The sequence below is a fragment of the Anas platyrhynchos genome, chromosome 2 (genome assembly GCF_047663525.1).
Source record: "Anas platyrhynchos isolate ZD024472 breed Pekin duck chromosome 2, IASCAAS_PekinDuck_T2T, whole genome shotgun sequence".
Taxonomy (NCBI): Eukaryota; Metazoa; Chordata; class Aves; order Anseriformes; family Anatidae; genus Anas; species Anas platyrhynchos.
The window spans coordinates 115,500,551-115,517,519 of record NC_092588.1 but is presented as its reverse complement, the minus strand read 5'-3'; the positions used below and the strand labels follow the sequence as shown (position 1 = coordinate 115,517,519).

The window sequence follows — 16,969 nt, the reverse complement described above, 5'->3', positions numbered from 1 at the left end:
GCAGGGCTGTGCTACCTGCACACACAAGGTAGCCTCGCTCCACGGACGATGCCTCCTTGGTCAAAGGGAGAAGCATGGGGCAGTGCCCCAAAACACTTAGGAGGAGCGTTGTGTGCAGTGGGGGTGTGTGAGAGTCCCTTCCTCCTGAGCTGGGAAACTCTGTGCTGAAAGCACGAGTGGGGATCCTGTGTGACAAATCTGCCAGCTTTGAGCAACTGTGACTCTCGCTGGACTACATCGGTCAAGTGAATACTCTGAACCAGGCCCACCTGAACAGTAAGCAAACAAAGGACTGCAAAACGAGATACGTTCTTGCATATGGCTAATGTTATTTGGACAGTATAGGTTTTTCTTTAAATAAATGTATTAAAAGTGGTTAGCATAAGAACAAAGAATAAAAGATGAAGGTGGGTGTTTTTGTACTGAATAGCAATGATGTATCTGGATCACTGCAGAAGCATTACTGAATTATCAGGCTGGGTGGAGGAGAATGGCTCTTGCATCTCATTTTGGCCCTCACGAGGCACCACTTCTTGTCTAAGGCCTTATTCTGAGTACAGACTAACACCTTTGCACTTGATCCTGCTCCCATCGAAACTGATGGGAGACTACTTATCGAGGAAAGCAGATGGCAGGACGGTGAGCCTGCGTGAATACATTCAACTTAAAAGGATGCAGTATAGGGTTTTCCCTGTTCAAGTGTCAGGCATTGTAAAGGGGATCTTCCTTATCGCTCAGCAGCAGATACAAGGAAGACTCTCTCATGTTACTGTGGTATTTCCTAAATCTGCAGAGGCAGACTTTGTATTTTGTGCAGGTGGGCAGTGGGCCTGCTCTGCTTCTCTGTAGACACAGTGTCCTTGTACCGCTGACTTCCAGTAAGAAATTCCACACTGCCCACCCTGGCCTGGACAGCATGGGGGAGGAGAAAGTCCTGTGGTGGTGGTGGTGGTGGTGGTTCTCTCCCAGTGAAACAGCAACAAGCAAGGGAACCCATCAAGCTGTTAGTCATGTACCATATATAGTATGATTTTTGTAAAATTTTATGTAAAATACATATATTGCACTCACACTATCTGTATAAAGCATCATCAAGAAGATCAGGTTTCAGAATAATAAGAACAGTAGCTCATGGGGAACAAATGTATATCCAGTAGAAATCAGCCAAGCTAGTAATTTTGCTAATAATTCTTATATTTAGTTTTTCTGAAATACACTAAGATCAGTGTGGCTAGAAAATAGGTTGTACCTCTTTAAATGAACCTACTTTCATTGTAGCCTTGGAAAGCCCAGAGGGTACTTTTTTAATAATCCTTAAATGGTTCCTGTTAAAAAAGAAGTGAAACTAAAGGGTATTTTGGGATGTAGCATTTTCTTTAAATACATTCCTTGTGTGTGGGGACATTTGATTGTTTGTACCATAGATGCTCAGGCCCCATTAATGCATCTTTGTGTGCTTCATTTGTATGCAAGTTCAAAAGGTGATTGCATCTTAACAAAAGGTGTAAAAAAGAATAATTGATTCTTAACATATCTTAAAATGCAGAGTGCAAGCATGCTGCAAGCATTGTGAGTAAGGAAGAGTGAAAATTTGATTGAGAAATAAGCCAGAAGTTTTGATTCTGACCACTTTCTGAAGTGTTTAACACCCTGTGTGTGTATCCAGGGAATTTAAAATGTTCTGTAAATGCAGTCTGTACCTTCCAAAATAAATAAATAAATAAACAAACAAACAAATAAATAAATAAATAGGCTTAGCCTCTTATCAGTGAGATTAAGACTTGGAGAACCAGATCTTCGAATGTACTGGGATTGTGGGCGAGATCCTGCTTAGTGCTTAAAAGTGTTTCGAACATGTGCAATATACTTCTGAAAAACAGCGAAGCATATGGGGTTTGAATGTTGATAGAGCAATATCTTTGCTGCAGTTTGGAAGAGAGAGATGGTGACTTTGTTTTTAAATGAGAATTTCCCCAGCCTAAGCTAATTTCTGGTTTATTATTGTCAAAGTTAGTATGGTAAAGTAGTATGGTCTTCAGGATTACTTTAGTTATAGCAATTACTTAGGTGATTTTATGCCCATAAACTTGTTTTGGGAGCCATGATTTACACACTTCTTTTTTTCTTCGAATTGGATTGTTTATACTACTTCTGTGTTTATTTGATAGTAAGTTATTTAAAACAAATTACAATAGTGCTTCAATATTTGAGGTGAGTTGGAAATTAGCCTCTAGCACCATAATCAACAAAAGCAGAATTTTTCAGGGCAAAATTTTTTTCAAATCCCTTTGAGAAAAGAGAGGTGGGATTATGGAAGCAAGGCAGTCTCAATCAGTTTCCTCCACAAAGTTTCCCATGAACTGCAAATGTGTCTTCAGTAATCGAGTGTGTGTTAATTAATCCCAAACTCTACTTAAATGGTATCAATGTTCAAAAAGAGGAGATAGTAGGTCTTGTTTCTGAGGAAGGAGATGTAGCGTTGATTTGTATTTTATGTTCTTGCCTCTAGTGCTTGGCAGAAGCAAGCTTTGAGGGCATGTATGAGCTGAAATTTGAATGTAAGACTAGACTTAAACAAAAACAAAAAGCTCCTTCCTTAAAATCCATTCAAAATCTACCATCATCAAGTATACATTAACTTATGCTAACCATTTGCTTTAATTCCCCCTCCCCTCTAAATTATTAACAGTCATTAGTATGTTTCCCCAGGCAGTTCTTCACTGATACATAGTACTGCCCAGCTGATTTTATTTAAAATGCAACTTGTATTTCCCCAATGCCTATTCAGAAGATGTAATACCTAATCTACAAAACATCCTCCAGAACAAGGGAGAAAATTCCTCCCTGTACGCCTCCCTCACAGAAGTTTCTCTGTTTTTCATGCCACATGCTGCCTGTACATAGAAAATTTCTGTGGGACCAGAAAATGGGGTTATCTAGCACCTTCCCCTAAAGATAAGACTGCTGTTGGGCCTGAGCATCACCCTGCCCAGAGGTTTCTGTGCTCCAGGATCTGGCACTGATGACAAGGACTGCACCCCAAATGGCTGCTGCTGTGTCGTGCAATGCAGCCATGCATTGCCTGGTGTGATAAAAAAGGTCGTTGTAGCTTCATTCATGACTCTCCCTGCATCAGTACATCTCCCAGTGCTTTTTCAGATGAGCTGTACCATCTCCAGCCTAACTTTTGTCGAGATGCATCCCGACCCAATGAGTCGGCGCTAATTCTCTGCTGTGACCGCCCTGGAATCCCCTTAGTGAAAGGGAGTGCTGTTTCTCCCTGCCTTAACTGCACAGCGGTTGATATGCAAACATTGCTTCGGACCGAGGTTTTGAAATATTGATGCAAGAGAAAGCACACAGATTGTCTCGGTCCATCCTTGTGCAGGCTTGACTCAGCCGCCTTTTGTGCATATGGGACCTGGGGTGGAAGTGAAAAGGTCAGCATGACTGGCTTTCTTTTTTTGGGGGAGGCTGCTGACTTTTAACACGTTGCATAGGACATTTGCTGGGATGATATTACTCACGACTTCATGAAAGTAATATCCAAACGCCATCATCTGCTGTTCACTTCTCGTGCTGCATTGGCGTAAGCAGAGCATGAAGCCCACCTGTGTGCCATGCAGGACGGCTGCTCGCAGCTCCTGGGGCTCTGCTGCTGCCCTTTGCATGTGACAGCGGTTTCAGACAGAGCTGTTTCATGGGGAAGAGAGAAAACTGACCATGCAAATAATATTCTTGAGTCTTTTATTGATTTTCATGCATACTGAGCGGTCTCTCTTGTTTCCTTCAAACCTCTCCCTCAAGGCTGCTTTTCTGTTTGCACCTTTGTGATGGCAAACTCACGATCTGTGTGTTCTTCAACAGGTCCTTAAAAATAAACCTTCCTGATGTGTTGATTTGATATAAAATGGTCTCAGTGGCCAGGGGCCTGCGTGTGAGCTTTCAGAGATGTGGGAAGAGGGGGCTGTGTATTCATACCATCTCTCGCACAGGGCTGAGCTGTGCAGGCAGCTCCCCCAGCACACTTGTTCCAAGTACGAATGCGGATAGAAACAGCTTGCTCTGACACGATGGTGGCAGATTGATGAATTTGGCTTGGTTTTATTTGAGCTGTGACAATCACTGGGACCGTTACGGTGGCAATGGAACAACAGGGTCCTCGCTCAAACATTACAAAACCCATGGGGAGAGCACGGTCTGTATGGGAGCACTGGGGTACCCCAAGCAGCAGGCAGGGCTTTGTGTGTCACTGCTGTGGGTCAGTTTGTGTGGATTTTTGGGGAAATATGGTGAAGATACTGTAGCTGTTCTATACTGCCATGTTTTCTAGAAATGTAAGCAGTGATGGTGGGATTGCCAACATTAACTCTTCCATATGCTGCTTTGTGTTTTCTCTGCCCCTTTTAGGGTGTCGGACCATCACCGTCTTGGCATGAGCCACAGCACAGTGGGGATGAGACACCCCAAGGCCCTGAAAGCTCTGGGCTGTTTGCACAAGTTTAATTCCCTTGTTGGAAATGAGTAAGAATAAACCACTTGGGGTTGGTGATGTTTTCCTGTTCTTTACATGATTTCTTTTGCTGCAAGAAATGAAGATGTTGCAAACAACCCATCTGCATTTTTGCAACACCTCCTCTGTTCCTTGATTTCTTTTAGTTTGTTGGTGTCACTTTCCATGTTTATACTATTTTCAAATGTTTGTGCCACTCTCTTTTTCCTTTTTTTTTTTTTTTTCTTTCCCAGTTACTTTATATTGTTTGGAAGAGCTTGAATACTTGTGTTTCCCTCCTTTTTCACCTCAAGAAACGTGAATTTTTCTCTTCTTATGCTTTGCTGAAATCTTCTTTTGATTTTCAGTCTCAAAGCAAGCTTCTCCACCGAGTATAAGAACTACTTGCTTATTTTTATTTTGTTGGTATTGTTTGCAGAGTCTTTTAACAAAAATGGGGTTAAATTAAAAAGTGACACTTTTGAGGTGGAGATGTGTTCCTCACCTGTTGGAAATGACTTTCTACCTGCCCAAAGGCAGTGAGGAAGCGGTGCAGCACAGTTGGTGTGATTTGAAGGGCCTCAGCTGAGCCAGTTGACCCTTTTTGCCTGATTTTTCCCATATGGGTAGCATGGTCTGCGTGTCCTGCTGGGAGGGAAAAGACAAAATCAGGTGGTTTTCCTTTGGAATGAGGAGGGAATGCGGTGTGAATCTCTCTTTGGGGTTGATTTAAATTTTGTATTTCTTTGCTGCTGCCCACAGAAGGGCTTTCAGCTGTGCCTGAGGAAAGTGAGGTGAGGAAAGCGAGGAAGGCTGGGGCTAAAAAGGAACCGAGCTCCTTCCCACCCACACGACGAGGACATGGCTTTGGGATGCCTTTTTCTGCCGCATCCAGCATAGGTGCACCAGCTGCCACACAATGGGAACCTGGCTTTCATTCCTGTTTCCCAGCTTGCCGAAAGCCTCCTATTTTTGCAAGTAAAATAATAATTAGGAAGAGAAAGGACCTGCAAGGTGCAGGCGGCGTTCCCTCACACCTGCGCTCCCAACACTTTGGCTTGGGAGGGTTTGGGCTAAGGGGAGGGGAGGTAAAAAATAAAAAATAAAGGAAGAGAAGAGGAGAGGAGGGGGAAGAAAGGAAGGAAGGAGGGAGGGGGAAGGAAGAAGAGAGGAGGGGGAAGGAAGGAGGGAGGAGGGAGGGAAGGGAAGAAGGAAGGAAGCCAGCCCGCAGTTCCTCCTCGCACAAAGAGCCGGGGGCTGCGGCCGGGGAGGGGTTTCCCGGAGGCGGGGCCGGGATCGAGGTGTCCCCGGCGGTGGTGGCCGTGTCCGTGTCCCTGTCGCTGTCGCCGGTGTCGTTGTCGCTGTTGGTGTCGGTGTCGCCGCCGGTTGCCGCCGCCATGGAGCCGGGGTCCAGGCGCGGTCGCGGCGGCGCCGCCGCCGAGGAGGGCCCGCGGCCCAAAGAGGAGGAAGAAGAGGAGGAAGAGGAGGAGGAGGAGGAGGAAGAAGAGGTGGACCCCCGCATCCAGGTGAGGGAGGGCAGCTCGTCCCCTCGGCGGTGCGGGGAGAGAGGAGGGGGAATGAGCACGCTGCGGGCTCCTCTCGCCGTTTAGCAGGCGGCGGCTGCCCTCCGTGCCTGCCTGCCCAGGCGCCGTTTTGCTCAGCCCCGCGTCCTGAGCGGCCGGACCCCAAATCCTAAATCCCAAATCCCCGACAGACAGACAGACGGACAGACTGACAGCCACCCCGTGTCCCTTCCCTCCCCCGTCAGCCTGGCTTGCGGGGTTCACCCGCGGCTGCCTGGCGGAGGAGCCAGGCCCGCGGCCGAGCTGCCTCAGCTGCTGCCGGCCTCATTTTTTTTTTTTTTTTTGCTGGTTTTGACTAAAAATAAATAATAATAATAAAAAATAGGGTGCAGTGCTTGCTATGAGCACGGGAACTTTTCCTAGCCCGGCAGCGGGAGGCGGTTCAGGTCGCTTCTGCTTCAGCAAACGTGGGTGTGCGGGGCTGTGCCTCCCAAATCCTGGGGGCTGGGGGTGAGATCTGACCTCCAAAAACAGGAGGGTTGTTGGGTTAATCCCCCTCTGATCATAGCCGGAGACATCGCTGCAACCTTGCAGGGGTTCGCCAGCTCGGGTGCCCATCGGTTTTGCTGTTTGCAAATCGAGTAAGCCTTTAGTTATAGAGACAGCCCTGCTGAAGCGGGTAGGATCTGCTACCTGCTTCAAAACATAACGTGTTGCTCAAATAATTAAAGCTACTGGAAGCTGCTCCCCAGGGTTGCTTGTTGTGGTAAGAAAGTCATTAACAGCGAGCTCTGTTTTTACGGTAACTTCGTTCATGCCAACGCCACCCCTAGTAAATATTTATTCAAAGGATTTAGCACCTCTGGTTTTTGCTGCTAGAGATCAAAATGTTGGCATGGAGGCAGGCTAAGTAAACACAATCATACGTCCCATTGACTGGTTTTATTACAGAAAGGTTTGCCAAAACACAGAGTAAAACGCTTTTCATGTGTTTCTTATGAATGCTGTGCTTTAGCTGGACTTACTGTGACAGTAAAAAGGTTATGCTATTTTTTTTTTTTTTTGGGGGGGTTGTATCTCACTGGAAATTAGCAGATGCTCACTATGTTGATCAACAGGACAGACATTATTGTACCTTATGTTTATTTTTTCTAGCGAGGAATAGCCCAGAACAGGAAACGCACTACCTTAAAATAAAACTGTAGAGCTTCTCTGATTATTTTTCTTGTAAGCTGCAGAATAGAAGACAAAGTTATTCTAAGTGTCTCAAGTTTTCCTGTTTTCATTAAGCATGTAAGCCACAGCCCTTGTGAACTTTCTGTTGGGATGCTGAATGACCTTTCTCAGAAACATTTTTCCCCCCAGGTTTCTTAATACACATTTAACATTTTCTGTCTTTCTTTCCAGGGCGAGCTGGAAAAGTTGAATCAATCTACAGATGATATCAATCGGAGGGAGACAGAACTGGAGGTAAGGAATTCATCCTTGCATTTTCCTTCTCTGCACGTTGGGTTTTGTGAGCAATAGAACAGTATTTTTGTGTAGGTTCCCTCCTGACTTGTGTCATCTGGATTGGTTATTTGGCTACAAGGAACTGTTGCTAATTTTCAAAGCTGTAAACTGAGATAACAGCTGGAACAGAAAGAGAGAGAGAGAGAGAGAGAGAGGTAGAGGGATGCTGACAGTGAGCGGAGCACACAACCTCCACCACGGCCAAACCCTATTTTTAGGTTTTGAAACTAAACTTAGACAAGTTCTGTTTTTACAAGTAACTGTTTTAGGTTTGTGTTCTTCTGATTATGGACAGTGAAAGTGTGTTTGTTTGAAAGATCTTTGGCATGCAAGTACCTGCCAGGATCTCCTGACTTGTTTGTTTGTTTAAGCTTGTCAGTTTTGCCTTTTGTTTTTTTTTATTTTTTTATTTTTTTGACATTTAAAAATCCAATAGTAAGTTCTTGAGTGGTTGTTTCTAAGTTTGAGTTTCAGCCACTTGGTCGTTATTCTGGAAGGCTTGGTGGTGTTGATCTAATACCAACTCAGCATTAACTGCCATACTTGAGTGTCTACGTTTTCTTGTTAACTGCAAAACAAAAGATAAAACCTGTGGAAGTATAAGGTGAATATGTTGTTAAAGGAGAACTGGCTTGAAATGCTACTTTAGATCCTAAATAATTTTGATAACATAATATTTTGAATGCTGTATCAAAGCACACCAAGATTGCATATACTCTAAAAGTACACCTTTATATATATATATATATTCTCTATCTAAAAAATGTCAAGGTCTTGGTTGTGTGTTTTTTTTTTTTTTTTTTCTTTATATGTGTATTTTCATGAGATGGGAAGCATGGGATGGGTACCTGGAGTATTTTGAAGTTATTGGAGTAATGCCACTGTACGCACCAAGCAGAGCAGCAACTAGATAATAGTTAGGAAGCTGGTGGTGTGACAGCTCACTGGTGTGGCCTCACCTTGAATATTGTATGCAGTTCTGGGCTTCACAGTATAAAAAGGATGTCAAGGTGCTTGAAAGTATCTGGAGGATGGCAACAAAGCTGGTAAATGGGCTGGAAGGCACGTCCTGTGGACGCTTGGGTTGTTCAGTCTGGAGAAGAGGAGGCCAAGAGGCGAAGCAGAGAGGGAGGTGCCAGTCTCTGTTCCCTGGTCACTGAGGACAGGACGTGAAGGAATGGCACAAAGCTGTTCCAGGGGAGGTTTGGACTGGACATGAGGAAAAATTTCTGCACTGTGAGGGTGATCAAACGCTGGAACAGGCTGCCTGGCCAGGCGGTTGATGTCCCAAGCCAGTCTGTGTTCAAGAGGCATTTGGACAATGCCCTCAACAGCATGCTTTAACTCTTGGTTAGCCCTGAAGTGGTCAGGCGGTTGGACTCGATGATCTCTGCAGGTCGCATCCAACTGAACTGTTCTGTTTGACCAGGCAGGATGCAGCGGTCCCTGAACTCGTCACGTGGCTGTCTTCTTCTTCCTACCTCTTTCCATTTTCTGTGCTTTCTGGCATGTAGATCGCGAATTTATTGACAAATAAGCTTAGCAGAACGGAGGACTATTTGTTATGCGAAATTAAACTATATTTCAGCTGTGAAAACTGTTCTGTGTCACTACGTTGATTTAAATTTTAGGAGTGAACTTAAAAAAAAAAAAAAACACACAAAAAACAACAAAAAAACACACAGCATGCTAGCGGATCTGTTTAGTTACAACAGTCCCAATTAAATTGGCCCCGAGTCTCCTCGGGAGCAGTGCTAGCTATATTTATATCTATATATCTATATATAGATAAGTCTTTGCAATCTCCTTATTTCATGCTGAGGTACTGAAATTGAAAGATGGTGCCATGGATAGTTGCCTGGATTTCATTAATCTTGTCGTAACCTTGTGCTGAGGACATATTATGAAGCAGATAGAATAGTAATAATAATGCAAATGCATCCTCATGAAGTAAATCCCAATGACTTGAAGATGGGATTTTACTGCTTGATTGAAATTATTCATGTGTTCAAGTGTTTGTAGAGTCTGGAGATTTGTAGCTACTACGCGAGAGACACATGCTGAGCTCTAAAAGGCTGAAAGGCCCTTGGATATATCACTGTAAATGAAATAGCAGCATTTCCACATCAGCTTGGTTTTATGTTGTTGTTTACCTTACTTAGTCTAAGAAATACTAGGTGTCAGCACAGAGAACAATTACACGATGCTTTCTACCTCCGTGTTATTAAATGTTGACTGCAGATCTGAATTGTACTCAATGTAAGCAACGTTTGATGGATTAAATTTAAGATACCATCAACAGTATGTTTTCATGAAAGTTTCCCTTTCACTTTTCATCTGAAGTCTTACTGGATTGAAGCCAGCTTGTAGCATCGTGCAACTGCATCATTTTTAATCCAGGAAGATTTGTGTTGCTTTTGATCTGCTCTGATCTTGAGGACAAATGCAGTTGGGTGATGTAAGGCCTAAGTTTATATACATCTTGATAAATGCATTTTAAATGGGCTTGAACATTTCTGGAGGAAAGATATTTTACCCCTCCCCCTACAATATAACAATAAAAAAATTCCACATTTTCATTCCAGACAGAAAAAGAGAGCTCTGCCAAGCAGCTCTGTAGGATAAATCCAGAGCTTGGAAGGGGGCATTCAGAATGGGGATTGCTCTGTTTCAAAGACAAGTCCTTGAATGCTGCTTAAGAACGTGGGCTTTGGGGAGAGCCACACCAATTTGGCTTTGAAGGTTTGCTGTTTTGACTGCTACGAGCTGCTTTAGACCCCTCTTGTTGCCCATTCCTAGTTTGTGGTGGTGTTGCCATTGCAAGATGTTTTATTAGAAGTAGTGCTTATTTTTCTTCTTCCAAACAAAGGAGTTCTATCTATCCTATTCCATCCCATTATTGAAAATACGAAACAAATAATACCTGGTCATAGCTGACTTTAATGGGAATGCAATATCATTAGGCTATTTATATTACAGGAAGCCGGCATCCGACGTCTTGTGGTGTTACTTCGAGGTCCATTCATTCCCACTGCTGAGTATTTCCTGAATAATCTGAAAAAGCAACTGGAGCATTTGAGTGGAAGGTGTATGTCTTTGAAGGAAGTTTAGGAAAATAAAACCAACCAACTATGATTTTTGTGATTTGGTGTACTCCCTGATCAGCAGGAAGAGGAGCCTTGTGGCATCTGCTTTCTGTGAGACTGTCCTGGACTTCTGTAGGCTTGCACGAGTTGCTCTGAGCTGGCCTGCTGCACGTGCCCACTCTCTCCAGTTGCCATTAACAGCAAAAGAGCTGTAGGTATGAAATGTTTGTAAAATTTTACATGTGTGGAATGTGTTGAGGATATGCTGAAGCTGGCTGTATCTCTTCTTTTAGTTGATATAATTACTCGTTTTTCACTCTTTTGACCTATCCCACTAAACCCTGGAGAAATATCCTGACCTGACGATGCTCGCAGCCTCTTCAGGACACGTGGCCCTGATAAAGGGCACTGAGCGGCTGGTAGTTACATGTTGCATTAATGTATTGCCTGTTAATGAATCTTTGATTAGCCTTCATTTAAAATCCTTAACGCTGCTCACGCTAAGTGCAACGCCGAGCATTACTGACACAGCAAAATGGTGATGAAGGTCCTCCAGGGGATTTAACACTTGGCTTTCCTAGCGTTCCTGTCTGTTTGAAGCCTCTGTGAGCAGATGCAGGAAACATCTTGCAGTGGAGATGTGAGTACGTTTTGACTAAATGCATGTTAGAGCTGCACTTTACTACTGGGGCTTTTTTCCTGCCTGCTGGAAATGTCTCCATCAGCGCTCAGATCAGAAGTTGCAAATGTACTCATAACATGAATCATGCACTTTTGTGAACTCATCCGTGCCTTCGACCACCTCTCCAAAGTGCAGTTCAGATGCAGCAGATTCATCGAGGGACCCTCTGGCAGCATCGTGGGGAGAGGAATCCTGCCCGTAGCACTAACATGACCGCTGGAATCCCAGCAATCTCAGAGTGTGGTTTATGTCAGAGGGAGCTTTTGTGCAGCTGGAGCTGTGAGCTTGCCAATGTTTGTTGAGGGGTGGTGGTTGCACACGAAAACTCGATTCAGCCACGCTTGTTGGAGGTAGGGCTTGGTTAGGATCCTGCTTCTATGCTTGCCTAGATCCTCTGGTCCTGATCTGCAAGGCTTTGTGCTAATTTTAGGCCTGGGTTTACCCTAAAGGTTACTCTGGGTTGGTGTTGTACAGAGTCACAGGACAGGGTTGTATCTGCCGTGCTGCTCCTTCCCCTGCGAGCCTTGTCAGCATTTAAACTCCTCTCAAAAGGGGAAGGGTCCTTTTATCAAATTCCTCCTCAATATACTTCTTTTCTCAGGGTAAAGCTCGAGATTTTGACCGTGTTCCACATAAGAATTTTAAGTATTTTTTTTTTTAAAACCCCAGCCTTCCAAGTTTTAGAAGAATGGCCTGTCAGCTGCAGGAATCTCATTCTGACCACGCCTGCTCGGGCTGGGGAAGCTTATCTGTAGAAACATCCGCCGCCTTATCAGCAGCCCCGTGCAGCATTTTCCAGTGTCCCAGAGAAGAAAAGGGAGGAGCAGCTCCGTAGCCGTTTTTGCTGCTGTCTTTCAGAGTGTGATATACATGTGTGATGGATTTTTGTGCAGCACTAGCAGCTCTTTCCACGTCTATAATTTGCTTGTTTCCTTAGGAAATGGCTCCTGCACGTGGACTGTGCATTGCTTTTGTTGTTTTGCCTTTTGCTTTTCGTCTGTGGGTGAGTAAGGCAAGGCTTCTTCCTCCGCTCTGACTCTGGAAAGATTTTGTCACCTGAGTGAGTCAAAGGGCTTTGCTTGATTCACAGCCTTGAAGCAGAAAAGGGCTTCTATCTGAAGGGAGGAGGAGTTCAGCAGAGAAAATCTGCTTTGGAAGGAGCACCCGGTTCCTCTCCCTGCCCACCTCACTTGGCCTTTTTCTAAGAGGACTAAAAGGCAAAAAAAAAATCAGGTTGTATTTGTAGTCTCTACCTGTCCGCAAGCAGGAGGTTAAAACAACTTCCAAATATCGATTTATATTGTTCTTAAATGGCAAATTAATAGCTGGAGAGAGAAAGAAAAGGGTTTGAGGATACCCATTTCCTTTGATGGGCAGAGATGGTGATTTGCCTGTCACCTGGCATCTAACACTAGCTCATTGCCGTCATTCATCAGAAAGCAAAACAAGCACACTTTATCCTTCAGCAGGTGCGTGTGAAGTGCAGAACTTTAGTTTTGTTTCTTTCCACCTTTTTTTGCAACAAAAGTGTTTAAGGGACGGAGGTCTGGCACGCTCCCTAAAACTGCCCTTGTAAAATCAACCACGTGGGAGAAAAAGGCGAAGGATTTCCAGGGAGGAAGCGGAGCTCTTGCGGCCACTAAAAGAAGATGTGGAGAAGTAAATTGCAGTTGTGCACATGATGCACGAAGCTCTGTGCCCGCTGGAGCATGTGCATGACAAACACCTGTGTCAGAGCCTGGTTAGTAAGACTGCGATGCCAGAGGCAGGTGCAGCAAGCCCAACGCTCCTGCTGCACGTGGTGCAGAAGCCTTGGTACTTCTCACCCCCCTGGTTTCAAACCAGGAGTAAAAATAGCTGCTGCACCTGTATTTCTTACTTAAACCTCCCTGGTGGTGCCCACCGGAGGAGTTTTGTGCTGTCCCGAGGGACCTGACTTCTGCAGGTGTTGTGGCAGCACGTGGCGGGGCTGCTGTGCTGTGTGGGTTTGTGATGGGAACCGCTTGCTCTTGTGGTGTAGCGAGGGCTGAAGTTAAGGGCAGCTCTTGGGTTTGGTGTCGCTGCTTCTCAGAGAGCTCTGCTCCCAGTTGCTGTGTCTGAAGGAGGTGGCTGGGAGCCTTTGGCTTCAGGGCTGATCCAAGCAGAGTGTCAGCATCTGTTTTTTTCTCTCATGCAGAAGGTAGCGGAGCCTGCAGGCTTGAGCTCGTGGCAATCGGGAGCCTGGGAATAAAGATGTCATTTTAAATACATCACGTAGCAGATGACACGGGTGTAAAGTTCCTGGGGCGTTTTGTTACTCATTATTCCTCTCCATAGGAAAAATGAGGATGGGAGACCCCGTGTGAAGCTTCAAAATAGGAAACTGGCATCATCTGGGGGGAAGTAAGGACTGCGGCTTCACTCCTGTGTGTCCCTCAGCTGAAACTCCCCATCCTGTGTAACTATCCTGTTCAGTGGGGCTGTGTCCGTGGTTTAACTCCTGCTTAAGTGTTTACAAGACCTGTGCCTGTTAGAGGATTAGTTACAGCTTTGTGATTTGTATGCACCTCATCCCAGTTGGTGGGAGGTCCGTGGATCCAGATGTTCCTGTGGGACTGCTCTCTGCGTGGTATTCTTGGGGTTTTATTGCCTCTTCTCTCTTCCTTTTGGATAAGTCTTTTTCACGTTGGTTAAGTGTAGATGTAATTACATGAATAATTTTGGGGCAGGTCTCTAAGCACAGATTTGTTAGCGATAATACACAGTTGCTGTTGACAGATCTCTTTGTTCCAAGTGCTTTTCTTTGGACGTGCAAACTGCTTTTTTTGGTAAATCGCTGCGTATCTCTCTGTTTCTCTCTAATTATTCACTTTCCACAACTAGTATCCAACCACACAGCTTTCACAAACTGAAAACCAAAGCTTTAGGTACATTAATCTAGAAGTGAATTTTTAAATGTTATTTAGGCATTTATAGGAAAATGTTTTCTTGTGAAATATACTTCAGTACTTAGCATTTTTCTTGCAATATCGTCATCATGCGTGCAGTCCTGTTTCAGTTTCTCGTGAAGTTCATACTGAGCAGTGAACCGTGTATCATCCACTACTTTAATTGGAAGTATCTAACTTGTTCTCATTAAGAAACTCATTGACTTGGTAGATGTTGTTTGAAAGATACGCTTCATACTATCACTGAGAAACTATTTCATTTTAAGAACTCCAATCCAGTCAATAGTAAGTTAATGTGCGTTTAATTCTCCATTTTGGCCCTGCTACCCATTTAAGTATTTTCTTAGAATAATTTGGAGCACTTTAAGAAACCAAAGCAATTTACACTAAAAAAAAAAAATACGACTGATGCTGATTAAGGTTTTAGAGAAGACTAAAATGGAATGAGAGCAGCTTTTACTGAAGTATGTTTCTTTTTCTGTAAAACTAATGTATTGTTGCAGATTTTTCTGCTTCTGTGAGCAAAGTAGTAGGCTCCGATGTATTTTAGTTCTTCCAATGAATAAACAGTTGTGCATTCTAGAAATCCTCAGCAGTAATGACAAAAGCCTCCTGAATTAGAGCACTTCTTCAAGCCAGCTGCTTCCTGATTTATCAACGTGTCACTCCAGCAGTCTGCCTAAATCCTGCTCTCTAATTAGAATTACGAAGCTTGTCAAGAGCTCACATGGCCCTTCATCTTGGTCTCCTTAAATTCTGGGCCGTGTCCCAGCCTGTATTTGCATCCCTCTGCAACAATCCCATTGATTTAGTTTGTGCTGGATGCTGAGATGGAAATCAGGATCGCTCTGCTTGAGGGTATGGAAGTTGCTGCAGATAAGCTGAAAAGATAATTACATAAAAAGGGCAACTCATCTAGTTTGGAAGTAGCTGGAATTCACTTAAATATAATAAATAATAATCAAATGGAAAGTAGAAGTCCTTATCCATTGATACAAAGTATAGCTGAAAAGATGGGCTTTGATGCTGGAAAATCTTTCTGCAATGAAAAGCTGAAAGCTGCTGCTGCTCTTGAAGTAAGTAGGGTGCATTTATGAAACAGAAAGAGGAGCCCACTTGAAAACATCCCACTGCCACGTGGGATGGGTCTGGTTCTTCCTCCTGCAGAAAGCAGGTCCTGTCCATCCTCATCCACGTTGTGAAGTGGTGTCTCTGCTGGGGGATGCTGCTGGAGCTGGGACACAGGCTAAGGTTGAAGAGATGCCGGTCCCATCCGAGTGCCAGCTTGCTCAGTGGGGTTAGGCCCAGTTCTGTTTACTGAAAGGAGAGGCTCAGCGAGAAGGATTCTGGAAATTGTGTTGAAAATCCTTAGTAAATATCTAGCTTCAAAATTTGTAAAGCAGTTTCAGGGAGACTTCTAGTACGTGTCCTCTGGAAAGCGTGAGGACAGACTCTCATTTCTGTGAAGGTAATGCATGTTCCTGAGCAACCCTGAACTATGAGATGGTGCAGTAAATGAGATGTCTTTGCCACTTAACTCTCTCTCAGAAGTTGTAACACCCTGATTTGCTCCCCCACCAAGTCATTTACTAGCTATTCCTCCCTGAGAAATCCTACCAGAGGTGACGACTAGCACAGGCTATTGTGGGCTTTGTATAGAAGCTGTCTCTCTGAAGAACATCCTGAAGGTAGGAACAAATGGGCAGAACTAAAGTTTAAAGTTCTAATCTTTGTCCTTTCTTCCCTTTTCCCTGCTCTGCAACGTTTCAAAGGATGCACGCCAGAAGTTCCGCTCTGTGCTGGTGGAAGCAACGGTAAAACTGGATGAGCTGGTGAAGAAGATTGGGAAAGCTGTAGAAGACTCTAAACCTTACTGGGAAGCTCGGAGGGTGGCCAGGCAGGTGAGAACTTTCTGCCTTATAAGCTTCTGCTGGAGAGCACACAGTGATTGCAGCGCTCCCCTGCTATTAATAACGTCCTAAGTGTATGTACTCGGCTGACACCGTCTGTGTCTTGAGTTGCACGTTGGCCGTGTGAATTGATGGCAAAGTGTGTTTCTTCACAGCCACAGCTGCACATATTCTTCAGGCCACGGACAGCTACAGCAGACGTGAACTATGAATAGCAGCAAGCTCGTGCTCTTCTCTCCTCATTACGAATGGCCTTTCAGAGCCTCGCTCTGTCCTATCAACAGCTATAATTGTTTGGAAATATAGTGTAGGCCTTGTGTGGCTACTTTTCCTTAAAGCAAAACGCTGAGCGGATAAAAAGCTGCAACTGGAAGCTTGTGAGATGTCAAGGAGCTCCTCACCTAAAGGACAAAGTAGCTGAGAGTTGAATACGTGATAGCTTGGGGAGTGCTTCTGCTTGGCATCTCTGATGGGTTCTGCTGGTGTCTGAGGCTTTTTCATGATTTATTTCTTCCAGGGAGAGGCTGTCCTCGAGTACTGTTGCTATTTTCTCTCATGGCAGGGAGGGCAGAAGGAGGGGGAAGTGTTGCTTGGGGTTGCTGCTTCTGTGCTGAGCTGGAAATGTGTGTGTTGTAATCGGTAGCTGGGTAACCAGGATGTGATTGTGTTCATGGGAAAAGTGAAAGAGAGGTGGGGCAACATGTGAAAGGTGTTGAGAAGAAAAAAAAAAAAAAGACAGGAGGAGGATTTTGCTTATAAAAATATGTAGGGGGGTGAGCGTTGGTGTATGCCAGGAGGCAGAAAGTAAACTCACCAAGTAATAGAAGAAGGGGGAGG

The 16,969-nt window shown here is 44.5% G+C and overlaps 1 protein-coding gene across 1 annotated transcript in view; it reads left to right on the top strand.

Annotated features, from left to right (window-relative positions):
* The first annotated feature begins 5,693 nt into the window (after nt 1-5,693).
* SH3BP5 (SH3 domain binding protein 5) overlaps nt 5,694-16,969 on the top strand; it is a 42,347-nt gene continuing 31,071 nt past the window's right edge. The window contains exons 1-3 of the mRNA XM_038173694.2: nt 5,694-6,018; nt 7,423-7,485; nt 15,995-16,123. Coding sequence (XP_038029622.1) covers nt 5,890-6,018; nt 7,423-7,485; nt 15,995-16,123 — 321 coding nt within the window. The 5' untranslated portion in view covers nt 5,694-5,889. The remainder of the gene's footprint in view (nt 6,019-7,422; nt 7,486-15,994; nt 16,124-16,969) is intronic.